General features: G+C 38.0%; 1 protein-coding gene and 1 pseudogene across 1 annotated transcript; one reads left to right on the top strand and one right to left on the bottom strand.

The window, feature by feature from the left end:
- Positions 1 to 269: 269 nt before the first annotated feature.
- LOC109045824 (elongation factor 2) lies at positions 270 to 8,640 on the bottom strand. The gene is made up of 15 exons (XM_042724498.1): positions 8,486 to 8,640; positions 6,302 to 6,516; positions 4,136 to 4,317; positions 3,741 to 3,952; positions 3,462 to 3,649; positions 3,252 to 3,357; positions 3,051 to 3,164; positions 2,827 to 2,965; positions 2,544 to 2,739; positions 2,182 to 2,440; positions 1,994 to 2,101; positions 1,558 to 1,911; positions 1,296 to 1,478; positions 1,085 to 1,217; positions 270 to 915 (listed from the first exon to the last, which is right to left on the bottom strand). Exons 1-15 carry the CDS (start codon positions 8,486 to 8,488, stop codon positions 722 to 724), a joined length of 2,586 nt encoding a protein of 861 aa, XP_042580432.1. The 5' UTR covers positions 8,489 to 8,640; the 3' UTR covers positions 270 to 721.
- A 1,323-nt stretch (positions 8,641 to 9,963) lies between these two features.
- Positions 9,964 to 14,807, top strand: LOC109055029 (annotated as a pseudogene).
- The last annotated feature ends 2,508 nt before the right edge of the window (positions 14,808 to 17,315 follow it).

Raw genomic sequence — 17,315 nt, 5'->3', positions numbered from 1 at the left:
AAACTGTATGTTGTATAATGTTAAATGTTTACTTGTCTGATATCAAGGCAGAATGCATAAGCAGATTTTTTTTTGGTGGTTATTTGCTCACGAGCCATCAGATTCCCTTTTGTTGACGTGGTAAACTTATTTACAATATGTAATTTTATATGAAAGGTTTAACAATTAACATGTTCACCTCAAAAATTGTAATATGACCGTTGTTAATTTGTGTAATTTCATGGTTCTTGGTCAGTTAACAAACAACAACAAAAAAGATGTGCTGTAAATGTTGATACAGTGCTTTTATTGTCCCTCCCAGTCAGGGTTGAGGTTTTGAATTGGCATAGCTCTCCATTGATATGGCACAGGTAATGTTGTTGAGAAACTTGAATTCTTTGCCAAAAGGAGGACACTGTTCATGTTGATACATATACATCCTAAGACTTGTAAGCCAATACACATTACACAGTGATTAGTCCTATCCATCTGGAAAAATATATTTTTAAAGTTGAATTATTAAGTCCAGATTGCTGTGTTGTGTTGTCTTTACTTTATGTATGGACACATCCACACAGGTTTAACATGCTCAAATTTTATTTGCTGCCAGATTGTGCAGCTTTGAATATTTTAATTAAGCTCTGTTGATTTTCTGTGTAAACGTAATGCAATACACTTCAGAGTCATCATGTTAACATTGTAAGATTAATAGCTTCAATCACCATGTAAAATCCAGAGAAATTTATAATTTGTCCAGGTAGTTGTCCAGTGCTGGTATGCCCTCCTTCAGACCTTTGCGTTTACGGGTCTCAGCCACAATTTGGCTAGGTTTGCTGTTTACATCGTATGGATCACCTGGCAAAATCTGCCAGTGGTTAAACACACACTGAGGGAAGGCCTGTCCACCAGTGTTAGACCTCAGGTCTGCTGTGAAACCTGTGTAGAAATAAACACAAGCAAATTATAGATGCCAAAGCCCACAGCAAGGACTTGTATTTCTAAATGAACATGCACAATATATTAAATGTATAACATTTGAAATCACAATTTATTTAACTGCAATTTTTCAGTATAAAAATGATAAAAATCTGGAATATTAACTCACCAAATGATTCATTTACAGGTAGGTATGCCTTCACAACAAATATAGGTGTCCCAGCCACTTGAGACTCCTCAAACACATGGCCTCTTTTTCTGTTCAGCACACCATAGATGCCACCAACCACCTGCTCTGGGCACTGAAAGGAGAGAAGGAAATATATTAACATCATCAAGATTACACTCATTTTTCTGTTCCAGCAATCCATTACATGTACCTGAATCTCGACCAGGTAAATGGGCTCCATGAGTCTTGGCTGTGCAGTGAGCACAGAGGCATACAGAACTCTGCGGGCTGTGGGAATGATCTGACCCCCACCTCTATGAATGGCATCAGCATGAAGAGTGACATCATGAATGTCAAATCGGACTGCCCGCATATTCTCTTCACAGAGTGCACCCTGGTAAAGTAACACAAAATCGTATCTCATTACTGTGTAGGAAAGATGAAGCATAAATCCTTAACCTGTCTTTACTCACTTCTTTGGTTGCCCACTGAAAACCAGCCACCACGCTGTCTTTTATCTCATTCAGATACTGAACTCCCTTTGTGATATCCACAAGGATGTTGGGCCCTGTGCCATCTGGTCCAAAGCACCAAATCTTACGGGCCTCAGCGACCTCCCACTCATATTTCTCAGCCAGGTAGCGAGCTCTCTGTTTGAGCTCCTGGCGAGCAGTCACGTCACCCTTATCGATGTCCTCGGCCAGGCCATCTGGGAAGGGACGAGATTTCATGTACAGACGATTGTGCTTGTTGGGAGACTTGGACAAGCAAACCTGGTCTGATTCATCGCTGACGGTTTCACGATATGACACAACTGGGTCTGATTTCTGCAAAAAATGGCCTCAAGTTGTTAGTGGAAAATTTTTAAAAATGTCTGTAACCTCGTCAGTATTATCACCCAAGCACTACCTTCAAAGGGATGCAGGCATGATCTTCCTCAAGGTCTTTTAGGCAAATCTCCAGATGAAGCTCTCCAGCACCTGCCACAATGTGCTCACCAGACTCTTCAATGATACACTAGGAGAAGAAACTAGTGTTTGTTTTTGTAAAGACTGAATTTAGTTTATACCATCTTATTACCTTGCTAAGACATTCACCTGAACCATGGGATCTGACTTGGCCAGACGTTTAAGGCCCTCCACCAGCTTTGGCAGATCAGCTGGGTTCTTGGCCTCCACAGCAACTCTTACCACAGGACTAACGCTGAACTTCATAACACGCATGTTGTGAGCATTTTCAAAAGTGGTAATGGTGCCAGTCTTCACCAGGAACTGATCGACCCCAACCAAACCAACAATGTTCCCACATGGCACATCTTCAATGGGTTCTACGTAGCGACCCATCATCAAGATAGTTCTGAGGAGGGCATAGCATGACAACATGTTAATAGGGGTAATGATCAGCAAATCAGTTAAGGATGATTTGTTGAGTATGAATATGTAAATGACAGCAGAAAAACCTTTGGATTGGCTTCAAGTATAAGTCCTCCTTCTTTCCTGGTGTGAAGTTTGGGCCCATGATGCGCACCTTCTGCCCTGTAGAAACGACACCAGAGAAGACACGACCAAAGGCATAGAATCTACCCTTGTCGGTGGTTGGCACCATCTTGGAGATGTACATCATGAGAGGAGCTTTAGGATCACAGTTCTTTACACCTGGAAAGTCAAAGGTGGAACGTGAAACAGCTGGCAAAAAGGGATCTCCCTGAAAAGTATCAAACACCTCGCAATGTTGTGACTCACCCATGGCGGCCTCATCATCTCCAGGACCCTCGTAAAGCAGTTCACAGCGGTACCTTTGGGCAGTGACAGGAGAAGGAAGATGGATGGTGATCATCTGGAGCAAAGCGTCACCTGCAGGCAACCAGCGGCGCATCACAGCCTGGAAGCATCGAAACAACCATGTCAACAATGACAACAGTAGAATTAGGGTGCAGATTCACAAAAGTTTAGTTCTTTAGTTATACCTTAAGAAGAGGTTTTCCTTCTTTATCTTTGTCTTCTGCATCAAGCTTTACTTCAAGCTTCTCAATCAGTTTCTGGGTCTCTTCTTTTTTGAAATTCATAATGGCATCAAAAACCTGTGGAAAGGGTTCAAATGAGAGAGGGATTGTAAGTGAGTCGTAGTAGTGAGAGATGAGTGCGTTTAAACACATTTAAACTCAAACCTTAAAGATTGGATCCAAGACAAGCTGGCAGAAGGTACGAGGAAGCTTCTTTCCATCTGCATTGGTTGCTGATTTGCTGAATTTTCCACAGGCAGGATCAAAGTACCTGAAAAAGATTGCTCTGAGTTCAAGAATATTTTATACACACAATTTATACTGGAAATCACTCCAGTGATCTGGTGTCTCCTTTATAACAAGGAAGACACTTACTTATCTCCCCAAAGCTTTTTCATCATCTCCTCCACTTTCTTAGCCCGTTCTGCTGGAGGAAGGTCTGCTTTTTTCTTATCACCCTTGGCAGCAAACTTAGCTACATACATCTCAGCAAACTGCTTCAGAGTAAAAGCCCAGCCATGGAGGCCTGATCCAAATCCCACAGTCCCAACCACAGGATCCACCTAAGGTAACCCCCAAATCAGTAAGCAACATGTAGATAAAAGCAAACGTTTTACTCGTAAAGTTGACTTATCAGTCTCAACTGCTACTTACCATAATGTTTCCCATTGGTCCATGTTCTCCTTCTCCGTAGGTTGAGATGATGACATTAACATTCTCCACAATCCTCTGGAAGGTTTGGAAAAGCTCATCCGGTTCTAGCTGCAACTCAAGGAGGGCACGATCCATCTTGTTCATCATCAAGACAGGCTTGATGCGCTCTGCAATTGCTTGTCTCAAGACGGTTTCAGTCTGCACACATACACCTGTGGAACAATTCAAATTTTGCCTATTTAAACTCAATTTTTGGTCAGACGTCAAAAAGATGATGAAACCATTTGTGTGGTGGATGCTTTAATGTTGTTGAATGTTCTTATTGCATTTCAGAGGACTGCCTTAATTAGAGAAACAGAAGTGTGAACTTGATATCTAAAATGAATTAGCCTTACCTGATACACAGTCTACCACTACAAGGGCACCATCTGTAACTCTCAGAGCTGCTGTCACCTCAGACGAGAAGTCAACATGTCCTGGTGAGTCGATCAGGTTGATCAGGAAGCCAGAACCATCCTTACACTGCTTAATGAAGGCTGAGTCATTCTCACTGAGCTCATAATATAGAGAGATGGCCCTGTGAGGGATACATATATATAGAGGGTTTCAGAAATGTCATTTTGGTATTTCCAGAGTAAGTGAACACTGGAGCAGTTGTTAAAAAGTCCATATCTCAATAACTGTAAAAAATTTAAATCAACAGTTCCCAAATGTGTGTCGACTCTGCTAATGGTTTTGTATGTTCATTTTAAATCTTAACTGTGAAAAAAAAATCTATAATATACTGTTTAATGGTGGGTTCCATTGTGACAACATGCCCCGTTCCTTTCTGTAAAAAAGATTTCTTTAATTTCTTTCTTTTTCAAGAAATTAATATTTTGTGAGGACATATTACATAGATAAAAAAAAAATTAATTCTAATAAACTCTATTCCTTTAAACTTTCTATTCATCAGAATACTGGGGGAAAAAATCCACAAAAAGTTAAGCATCGCAACATTGATAATAATAATAATAATAAATGTTTCTTCAGCACCAGATAAGCATACAGCGGGTAAAATAAGTATTAAACACATCACCATTTTTCTCAGTAAATATATTTCTAAATGTACTGTTGAAATGACATTTTCCCCAATTGTCGGTAACAACCCAAGTAATCCATATATAAAGAAAACAATTCAAATAAGTTCAGAAATTAAGTTCTGTGTAATAAAATGGAATGACCCAGGGAAAAAAGTATTGAACAGGCTTACTGAAATTAATTTAATACTTCGTACAAAAGCCTTTGTTGGTAATGACAGCTTCAAGATGCCTCCTGTATAGAGAATCTAGTCTCATCATGCATTGCTCAGGTGTGATTCTGGCCCATTCTTCCACACAAACAGTCTTCAAATCTTGTAGGTTCTGTGGGCCTCTTCTATGAACTCTAATCTGTAGTTCTTTCCATAGATTTTCTATTGGATTCAAGTCAGGTGATTGGCTGGGCCATTCTAGCAGCTTTACTTTCTTTCTCTGAAACCAAATGAGAGTTACAGGCCACGATAATTCTGATCATTCTTTTCACTCCTCTGTCAGAAATCTTGTGAGGAGCACCTGGTCGTGGCCGGTTTATGGTGAAATTATGTTCTTTCCACATCTGGATAATGGGCCCAACAGTGCTCACCGGAACATTCAGAATTCTAGAAATCCTTCAATGCCATCAGTATGTTTTGCAACAATAAGGTCTCGAGAAAGCTCTTTGCTTTTACCCATCATGAGATGTTTCTTGTGTGACACGTTGGTCATGAGACACCTTTTTATAGGCCATCAGCTGGGACTGAACCAACTAATATTAATTTCCAGTGACTAGGAGCACGGTTGCTTTCTAATTACTGATAGATTTTAGCTGGTGTCTTGGCTTTCCATGCCTTTTTGCACCTCCCTTTCTTCATATGTCCAATACTTTTTCTCTGTGTCATTCTACTTTATTACACACAACTTAATTTCTGAACTTATTTGTTTTGCTTTCTTTGTATGTATGGATTACATTAGGGGAAGTCGTGGCCTAATGGTTAGAGAGTCAGACTTGCAATCCAAGGTTTGTGAGTTCGAGTCTCGGGCCGGCAGGAATTGTAGGTGGGGGGAGTGAATGTACAGTGTTCTCTCCACCCTCAATATCACGACTGAGGTGCCCTTGAGCAAGGCACTGAACCCCCACCTGCTCCCCGGGCGCCGCAGCATAAATGGCTGCCCACTGCTCCGGGTGTGTGCACACGGTGTGTGTGTGTTCACTGCTGTGTGTGTGCACTTTGGATGGGTTAAAAGCAGAGCACGAATTCCGAGTGTGGGTTACCATACTTGGCTGTATGTCACGTCACTTTCACTTTTTTATTTTTTTTTTACTTGGGTTGTCACCGACACTGCGGATGTCAACAGCACCTTTAGAAATATATTTACAGAGAAAAATGGTGATGTGTTCAATACTTATTTTACCCTCTGTATTAGAATGATTTCTCAAGGATCATGTGATGCTGAACACTAGAGGAGTGGCTAAATTAACACTTTTTAAACATGAATACCTACGTTGACTTAATGGTGATACACCTCTCCTGTTCGTCTTTTCTGGTGTCAGTAAATCTGGTCTCTCCTGCACGTGCAGAAGCAATAATACCAGCTTTGCACACCAAGGAATCAGTGAGAGTAGATTTGCCGTGGTCCACATGGGCGATCACAGACATGTTCCTGATGTTGGACTTTTTGTCCATGATCTCCCGAATCTGGTCTACCGTGAAGTTCACCTGAGGGACAAAGACAAGTTTATCGTGGGCAGCTGTGGCCTAATGGTTAGAGAATTGGACTTGTAACCAGAAGGTTGCAGGTTCGAGTCTCTGTGCTGGCAGTAGTTGTAGGTGGGGGAGGGAGTTAATGAACAGCGCTCTCTTCCACCCTCAGTATCCATGGCTGAAGTGCCCTTGAGCAAGGCACTGAACCCCCAGTTGCTCCCTGGGCGCTGGATATATAGCTGCCCACTGCTCCCGGTGTGTGTTCACGGTGTGTTCACTTCTCACTGCTGTGTGTGTGCACTTGGATGGGTTAAATGCAGAGCACCAATTCCCAGTATGGGTTACCATACTTGGCAAATGTCACGACTTTCACTTTCAAATGTTGAATGTGGAGTAAATATGATTGAGTATTTGTGTGTGGGGGACAATATGTGATGTCAAAACAAATGAATGCCTCGGGCTCGTGGTTTAAGCGATGGGAACATACGAAAGGCAGATGTGACAGTCTAAGTTCATGCCTTTGATTCCTCAATAGAAGCTAAATGTTGTGTGTGTGTGTGTGTGTATGTGTGTGTTTTATTAAATCCACAGTACAAAAAAAAAAAACTGTCAGCTTAACTTTAATGTAGATATCACAAGAATTGCCATTTTGGTAACTGTATTTGTACACTGGAACTGTATATGTCATTAAAATATAATGTTTATATACCAATCTATTTGAGGTATTTAAATCATTTTTAAATTAAAATATGCTAATAAAACCACATGTTTTTCAATGTAAGCCCACATGATAATCTAACCATGGCCAATAATAACAAAGAGCATAGAAACACAGGCCCTATTTTTACATGAAACTATAACATATTGCAACAAAACAATAAACTGAATAATTTAAAATATTAAAATTATAACTACAATATTTAAATAATAATAATACCGGTACAAATTAGTCTAAATAAAATCCAAACAAACGTGATAATTCATTATGGAATTCATGGAATGTCTCTTCACCCATAAATTAAAAGGCAGTTCATTCTTTTTACATGTTTCCCTGCAATTTCTTTTAAAATACAGGCTAATATATTTTAAAATTCCAGTTTTTAACTGTATTTAGTCAAGCAACTTCACCTTCTTACGCGTTAATACATTTTACTAGCATTTTACTGTGCATAACGCTTACAAACGGTAAATATTGGTTTAATGAACGCGTTCTAAGAGCACAGCCTGTACCATGAGTTCGCAGTTTCTGGGGAGCCGCTGTGTGCTGCAGTCTCCTCAGACAGGCGCTGCCCCGCGATACACGCAGCCAATGACAAGCTGTGTAGCCTGATAACAATGTTGGGTTTTTACACCCCTCAAAAACAAAAACACAGCGGCCTCGTCATTATAATAACCCTATTTGCATCCAGCAATCCCTATATAATCATGGCTCGCTCGCTCTCCGCACATGAAACTTTAATACGCGCATAGAGAAGAACAGTGGGCGTACACGCGCTATTTATATCGGGGTAACGTTATTCCAGCGTGCGCGCGTGCACTTTGCTGGGCCATATCCCTAAAATAACGCAGCTTACTTTCACTTAAAAACAAAGATCGAATCGCACGCAGCTGTGCTTTACATTTTTGCGTAGTATAACTGTTACAAGACGAAGTTGCTGAAATCGTGACTTATCCATTTCCATCGCGCATCGAATAAAAAGAATAAAAGGAACGTTATTTGAATGCGCCATTCTCTTCCCTGAACATTTTATAATAAAGACAGACATCAATTAGCTAAATGTCTCGCGTATAATTCAAGATGAAGGCTGACACAAATGTGAAAATCTTCTTAGCAGGTTGTCATTACGTCATTGACATCAGAATAAACTAAAATTAGCTATATAAATGACTGAAGAAATGCGTCCTAAATGTACGAATACGTTTTAATATGGCACTTTAGTATTATTTAATGCAGCCAGGTGAACTGACACGGTGAATATCGTACCATTTTGGCGACTGGCTCCCAGGTCTAGGCCGGCCTCGCGCTGCGCTCGCTGCTCCTCTCGCTGGAGGACTTGGGGAAAGAGAGAGACTGTGGCGTGCAGTCTTAGTTTATGCTGCGACAGAAAGCACTGCGGAGTCATGTGGAACGAACGAGTCATATGGACCTAGATGACCCTATTACTGGACAGACCAGGGAAGGCATTTAAATTCAACATATAGTTTGCACTACCTAATAATAATATGTACGATACGTATGTGACCGCAGAGATAACGGAGATCCGCAGAAATAAGCAAGTAACTTATTTACATATGCAACATGGCACGTCTCATTCTTCGTCTTATTCTGAATAATAATACTGTTAATTATGAAATTTGAAATGAAAGATTATCACTAGAATGTTGAAGGCTCTGGTGAGATTTTTTATTTTATAATTTTAGGTAATTGTGCTCATATTTTGTCACACCCATGATAGCCTACATGTACACAAAGAAATCGTTTGGTATTTTTACATCGTTTTTAAGTAGTAATTTTAAGTAGGTCATGTTAGTAGCATCAGCATTTGTCATATGTGTGATGACGTGCAAAATATGGTTCTTTTTTCAGCACTGCAGAGTTTTCTGTCTTATGTATTATATGGAGAATATATGGAGAAAAATATTTTTAAAACATTCTGTAGCCTTCATTTTAAGTGAATGCTAGAATGTTCTTATACATGATGATGTTGACCCACTGGGTGATAAGCATAGAAACACTTTTGAGAAAATGCAGATTGCATACAACACATTAAAACTGAACATGGTGAGATATTTAATTAAAATTTAATTTTTTAAGGAAATCAACTTTTTACACCCTGTTTTGTCCAATATTTTAATAAACAATTTCCTATCTTTTTATGTCTCCATTGACGTTTTTCATGTTAGACTAATGCGTCCCAAACAGCAGATGGCGCTGTATCGTTAATCATTTGTTTAGACTTGGAGGAGGGAAAGTTCGAATCAGATGAGGAAGGTTCTGCTGACAGAGAGCGGCTTTGGTACTGATTCAGAACTCAGAATGGGCTGTGGCTTTATACAGTAGTAGATATGAAATATTAGGTGCCAGTGCCATTTGACTGCCTCTGTTTCCAGACTTTGTCATGTATTTCGTTCCCTGTTTAGCTGATAGATGGAGTGAGGAGAATAACAGCATCATTTTGACTTGGAAGGTAACGTACTGTTGCAAAATTAATATTATATCGTTTACCATCATATTTGACTTCACGCAGAAATACCACTGATCTATAACAGAGACATATATAGATCAGTGAAAAATACCGTTTCAGCGAAATGAACGAAGCCTTGAACCAAATCAGGATCTTCTGAAGCGATGCGGAAAGCCGTAAACTGCTGCAGAACATTCAAGGTATTTTTGATGGCTGAAAGTAAGGTGATATTAGAAGCTCATAACCACATCCAACGTATATAAGAAGATCATAACCACATTGTGTTTACACAGTAATACCAGCAGCTACTGAACGACTCGAACTTGAAATTACAGTTTCATATAATACTTTTTTATTCTCGTTGAGCTTCTCCAACGCAAGTGAAATAGAGGAAAGTCTCACACATAGTTTATTAAGAGGTAAATAACATCATGTCTTATTTTTAATTATTAATATATACAGCATTTTATATGTGTTTTATGTTTTCCCTGCCTTTCTGTTTTTCTGTATCTTTAGAGGCTGCTGGATCTCATGTTTCCTGTTCTGATCCTGTTCAGCTGTGGGCTGTTCTACAGACTTTGGGCTCCTCAGTCTATGTGGCATATGTCCACAAGCTTCTGCTGGTCCAGTGGATGCTGTGGCTCATGCAGTGCCGGTTAGAGAGAGTTCTTACTCTTCTGATGCAAACTGATCATAAGGTATTCATTTTTTACAATTCCCATAAAATATAATTTTAAGAATCATTAGGATCCCTTTGGGCATTTGCTGAATCCCCCTAGTGGTCCAGAGCCCTCTGGTTGAGAAACACTGTTTTATACCTCATTTATAAGCATACGCTATTGCATGTCAAATATAAACATGATCACTGTAAAGTACTGCTCTGTTTTTATCGCTTGTTATAAATAATGTAGGCTTTCCCCCAGATGTCTACTAGTGAAAAGCAGGATCTCAAACTCTGCCATAGAGGACTTGTATCTGTGAAACTGTAGGCTCCTTTTAGGTCCCCACCAGTCAACCCGAAAGTGAGGGGGATTTTTTTAATGGCATTTTTTTGCCCCCTTAGAAAAATATTTAAAATACCCCTGAAAAAAAATATTACTGAGACTCGGTACCTTCCCATTATAAAGTCAAACCCCTAAAAGTGAACATATGAGCTCTCTTGATCATTACATTTGGATTAAGATTAGAGAAAAAGAATGTACAAAATGGTTTACATGTGCATGTACATTGAAATGTGCTTTAGAGACCAGACCAGTTTTTTAATTTAAAGAAGTCAGGACTATCATGAGATTAGTTATTTAGGTTTCCGTAAATGTCTGTGTAACCAAATGTGTTGTTAGCCATTAAACTGGAGGTTCTGGAATGTCATAACATAAAGGTAATCTCTCAAAAAATTTGTACATTTTGAAATGGCAAATCAACCTCTGTTGGACCACTTGAGATGGACTGACCCCTAACAGACAATAATGTAACAGTATTTTATAGTTAAACACATCAGTTGTAAACATGAAACTGCCTAGTAGTGTGACCTAAGAATGATTTGTTCATGTAAATACTGTTGTTTTTAAGAATGTAATTCTCCTCACAGAGAGAGTGTTCAGCACCTGTGAATCTACAGACAAAAACCCGAAACCTTGCTCTGAGCATGGAAGAAGACTCCTCACTTATGGTTGCCATGACAGCAATGGCCCTCAAGGATCTTTTGCACATCTGCACTGTAATACGTCAAGGTACAAAATGTCTGAACTAAGATGTAGACACTCTGATCATATTTTGTTTATGTAAAAAAAAATTATTATGTAGGTCTATATATTAATGTCACAAGAACATTTCTTTGCCATTTAAAACATAATAAATAGTAGAACTGACATTAATCTTAAAATGCTTCTGCTGATTTAGGGGTGGAACAATTGAAGATGGCCCTTGACATTTTTCAGGAGGCTAAAGGCCTCTCAAGTCCCAGAAGTCTCTTGGCACAGATCCACACCCTTACAGGCCAGAGTTTTGCTAAACTGGTAAAAAGCTCTGCTCTACAACCCCCATTCAATGAACCCTGAACTAAATAGACCTAAACAGACAAAATATGTTAAATATAAATAAGTTTGTTTGTTGGATTAGATTAACTGATTCAGAATTTGAGCAAACAGTTTCTATCTTGAGTCCAGGCGCTCTCAGTGGCTCTGTTACTTATGTCCCTGCAGGTCCAGCCCCATTGTGTTCTCCACTTTTATAGGATGGCTGTGGAGGTGGATTGTGCTTGCCATAGTGCACTTTATCAAAGTGCTCTGGTGTTCAGACAGTTTGGCAATCCAAAGGCAGAAGTGGAGGCCTTGCATCTTCTTTACTCAGTAAGTCATTCTGTACACAACTGATTGATTATTTTCAATAATGATTTTTAATTTTCTGCAGTGTACCTTGTGATTTACAGCATGTTTGAAAGTGCGTTTGCATATTGTAAAAAATGCATTTATTTATTTTTTAAATTTGCTCATTCAGGTCATCCAAGTTGCAGATGTGTTTCTTCATCGGAGCAGAATTAAATAAATTCAGCATTACATCATTTGCACCACTGCAGTGATAGGGTGCCATCAGAATGACTTCAAACAGCTGATAAAAACATCACAGTAATTCACATAGCTTCAGTCCATCAGTTAATGTCTTGTGAAGCGAAAGGCTGCATGTTTGTAATAAACAAATTCATCAAGACATTTTTAACTTCAAACTATTGCTTCCACCTAAAATACGAGTATCCATAATAATATATCCATAATATTGCTTTCTCCAGTGAAAAAGTCTCATCTGAATCAGGATAGAAATATGCACAAATCAAGTAACGTTTATAAGAGAAAACAGTCCAAAGCAGTTCTAAACAAATATGTATTTTTTGTCGATTTTGATGTGAAAGGACAACAGGGGATGAACTTTTTGACTGGACTAAGTGTTATTATGGATTATGGACTGGTATTTTGGCCAAAAGCAACGGTTTAAAGTTAAACCGCCTTGATGATGGATTTGCTTCTTACAAACACAGAGCTTTTCTCTTTAGAAGTTGTTTGAATTTCTTGTGAATTTTAGGGATGCTTTTATGAGACTCACATTCCCAATTTACTGCAAATGATCCATTGGTGACCAAGTGATGTAATGCTGAATTTCTCAAAATTTCTCACCTGTGGTGAGAACATAAATAAATATTTTTCTATCTCTGGAGCTGTGGTGTACCTATTTTGATTTTTTGGTTCAAATTCTTGTGTGGTGGAGCACCCACATTGAGCTTTTTGCCTACTGGATGTGCACACTTGGACTGATTTTTTTTAAAATAAAAGCAATAAACAAATAATTTGTAAGTTCCCAAGGTCCATATCATATGCCTAGTTTCAACAAAGTAGATGTAAACAAGTAAATAACAACAAGGCACAGCTGACACTGAAGGATTGTTTCAAACAGTAAAAGATGTTTCACATTCTTTCATGATTTTCGAATGAATGTATTTCCTGCATGTTATGTAGTGTCATTTTGTTAAACGATACTTTTCTCTTGCTTTGTTTACAGGCAAGTCCAACTGCAGTCTGATAAAAGTTCATCTAGTGCTTCACTGGTCTCTCTAGCTACGCTGCTTGGTGGTGAACAGATGACCTTCATTAGCAGAGTCCCTTCCCCCTCTCTGATTCTGCACACTTTGGCTCACACGTGTGTGTTCAATGGCAGGCAAGTGATTCCACAACAAGGACAACAAGGACAAATGCTAGAATCATATATCAAATTTTAATACAGAATCAATAAGAAATCTAATCAGATCTAGAAAACTTTTTTTTTTGTTTTGTTTTTTTTACAGTATACTAAACATCTAAACTATATAGCCTATATATAGTGTCAATCAGGATTTCAGATGGTGTTGAGTACTATCTTGATCTGTTGGCATCACTGCAATCAGAAGGCAAAGATCTCCAATTTTAAAGGCATCCCATTCAGAAATTGTGCTTATGAAGCAATATAGCTGATTCAGAATGTCTGTGTTTCAGATACACACAGGGGAAGGTGCTTATTTTCCCAGAATCCCAGTGGTCTACCTTGAAGCAGGATTTGCTTTATTAAAAGCGAAACGTTACAGTGATGCTCTTGTGGTCTGTGAGGAGGTCATCACCAGCACTTTGGACTTCATCCCTGAGAGACTGCTGCTTGATGCTGATGAAAAACAAAATGTAGCTGATTCTGATGTGGTTCTTGAAAATGTGGACTTAGTTTTATGGGTCCTTCAAGCACAAGCCCACTGGAAACTGAGGGACACCAAAGAGGCAATTAGAATTTTCACAAGGTGCATTCATTTAGTACCTAACTTTGTTGGCAAACCATGTTTTGTGAAATGTGTCAAATAGTTTTTATGTTCTTCTTCTTTCCTTTCAGAGCGATTAATAATTTGTTGAAAGTGTTCATTAAACAGAAATGTAAGTAATCTCTCTTTCCAATCTTACTGTTGCTTTAACAAGATTGTGTGTTCATACTAATTATATCCGCTTTTGTTTGTGAAGTATTGCCCGGTACTAAGATCTTTGGAAAAGCAGACTTATAGATATATTTAACTATTAAATATTTTTATCCTGGGGTCTTCAAGGGGTATCTATTAATAACAGTTCTACTTTCAAGAGATGAAGTAAGCCTGTTTTCCTCTCTTTAGCTTACTAAGGCCACATTTGATGTGTGCACTTACTTCATGTACCATTACTTACATGGTTTTTATCAAACTTTTAGACTGGAAACAAAAACATCTTGGAAACAAAAGAATGGTGACTTTGGAAGCAGCAAAAGGACAAGCACTAGCTGATAGGGGGCTCTGATTTCTGGAAAGAGGTCAGTTGAAGGAAGCCCTGAGAGATCTTCATCTCTGTTCCAAATGACACCAGGTATCTGATATTCTGTTATTATAGTGAATTTGTGAGACTTGTTTGTTGTGATTAGTCTGATACATTGCGCTGTCCATCTTAAATGTACATGTGGAGTTGAATTTCACTAGGTTGTAAGAATATTAAGATGTTGCTGTCTGAGGTCTTGTGGAGGCTTGATCGTAGAGAGGAAGAATCAGCACACTGGAGAGAAGCCCGTAGTACTTCATATCAACCAAAATAAAAATAATCTATAAGAAAAATCAAGATTTACAACTAATATTAAAATTAGTGCTGTCAAATAATTAATTGTGATTAATCGCATCCAAAATAAAAATTTTGTTTACGTAATATGTGCATGTACTGTGAATATTAATTATGCACATATAAATACACACATACAGCATATATTTTGAAAATATTTACATGTATTTATGTGTATATATTTATATTCATATTAATTATATTATATAAAAATATGTGTAATATATAAACATAACATTTTTATTAAATATATACATGCATGTGTGTGTATTTATATGTACATAATAAATATACACAGCACACATGTAGACAAAAACTTTTATTTTGTATGTGAATAATCACGATTAATCATTTGACAGCACCAGTGATACTATTACTCTTATCATAATATGACTTTTCACATGAATGTTGCACATCGTTGGAATCTAAGAGATTGTAACTTGTATGATAAATGTTCAGTAATCTTTTGACTTGCGTTTCAGAAATCTGCCGCTGTATTTGCAGCTATGGCCAGATGACACAGCTTTTGACTTCAGTGAGTTGAAGAAGGCGATTGTGGAATACATTCAAGCCAAGAAGACATGAGAGATGTCAGAAATGATGCTCTCTCCTAAATTCTGCTAAATGCACCATTTATCTTTTTTAGTGCGTCCAAACCACAACTACATACAGGAAAGACAGTTTGTGTTGTCTAATTTCCTTTTCATGGGTAACCATGTAGCATTCCACTTGTCAGAACAAATGATTTGTGAGCTAAAGAATGCATCCAGACTGGTATCAGATTCTTTGTATATCTAATGCTTGCCAATTTCTCTGATTAGCATCTTGTTTTTTTTTAATCTATGATCTTTACAAATAAATAATGTTTATAATGAAAATGATTTGTAAAAAGTAATGCCACCAAGTTAGCATTTTTAAACATTTGTTCACTAGAAAAATAAATCATTTCTTCAAACAACTTGAATTTTATGTTTTTAAACAAAAAATGGCTAGAAGGCAGCTAGAGTGCAACAGTTCTCAACGAAATGTCCCCTCCTAACTTTACTTTCATGAGTGTCTGCAGGACTGTTAGGAGAGGTGGAGGTGTAGCTGCTTTATTTAAAGAGGTCTATCAATGCAAACAAGTGTCATTTGATCAGTACTTGTCTTTTGAATATCTAGGGATTGTGTTGAAAGGTGCTCCACGCATCCTATTTGTCATTATTTACAGGCCTCTAAAATACTCTCCAGCCTTTATTGAAGAGTTTACAGAACTGTTATCAATGATTTCCTCAGAGTTTGACTGTTTTGCTATTGCAGGGGATTTTAATATTCACATAGATAATGCAGAAAACAAAACTACAAAAGAAATGATAACGGTTCTAAACACTTTTGACCTGATTCAGCATGTGCATGGACCCACACACAAAGGTGGACACACACTAGATTTACTCATCAATAAGGTTCTAAACATCTCATCATTTGTTATTAAGGACGTAGCACTATCTGATCACTTCTGTATATTCTTTGATATATTGATCTCTGCTACCACTGAATCTAGATCTGTCTCTGTTAGAAGGAGATGCATTAACGAGAACACTAGTGTGCGGTTTATGGATGCTATATCTCTAACAGCAAAGCATTTCTGCAGACTCTGTTGATCTTCTCCTTGATTCCTTTAACTCAAAAGTTAAGAATGTTATTTATGATATTGCACCTGTGAAAGTCAGAAAGAAGACTGGCAGACAGAAATCATCTTGGAGAAGATCAACAGCAGTTCAGACTATGAAAAGACAATGCAGAAAAGCCGAGCAGATGTGGCAGACGACGAAACTTGAAATTCACTATAGCATCTATAAAGACATCTTCATGCTTTTAATGTGAAACTAGCCACAGCTAGACAAACTTTCTTCTCAAACCTTATAAACAGTAACTTAAAGAAGAAGTTCTCAAGGTGAATGCATACCTTGACTCTAGGGGACAAACAACTAAAAATCAAGTCAAGAATCTTTGTGTGATTCTGGAGTCAGACCTTAGTTTCTGTAGTCATGTCAAAGCAGTAACTAAATCTTAATTAACAATCTTAACTAAATAAATAATCAACTAAATTTTAATTAATTTTATGAAAAGCACTTTGATTTACCATTGTGTATGAAATGTGCATTATAAATAAACTTGCCTTGACTTTGAAACGAATAAGCTCCGAAAAATATTTTATTTAACTTAAAACTGTTATATAACTTAGTTCTTATTTCAACCTTTAGAGTCACATGTAAGTACATTTTATATGACAGTAATAATGTATATGCATGCACTACATTGTTCTGCATTACAGCTAATTTAAATGATTACACAACATATTCACGAAAACAAATATTTGGCGTTTTGTGTGCTTTTGAGATTACCTAACATGTGGGGAAACGTGGCCTATTTGGCAATTGTTGTGGCATTTTGACACTTCGCCTCAGTTGAGAATCAGTTTAATCAGACCGTCCTGAGCCAATCCAAA

This window comes from Cyprinus carpio, chromosome B5, assembly GCF_018340385.1.
Source record: "Cyprinus carpio isolate SPL01 chromosome B5, ASM1834038v1, whole genome shotgun sequence".
NCBI classification, from domain to species: domain Eukaryota; kingdom Metazoa; phylum Chordata; class Actinopteri; order Cypriniformes; family Cyprinidae; genus Cyprinus; species Cyprinus carpio.
Note: the sequence above shows the minus strand (reverse complement) of the source record. Positions and strands in the feature narration are given on the sequence as shown.

Coding starts and splice junctions, on each gene's coding strand:
- LOC109045824 (XM_042724498.1), bottom strand. Junction 3,650..3,740: donor GACCAATGGGAAACATTATG/GTAAGTAGCAGT, acceptor GGGTTACCTTAG/GTGGATCCTGTGGTTGGGAC. Junction 2,441..2,543: donor TACTTGAAGCCAATCCAAAG/GTTTTTCTGCTG, acceptor TGCCCTCCTCAG/AACTATCTTGATGATGGGTC.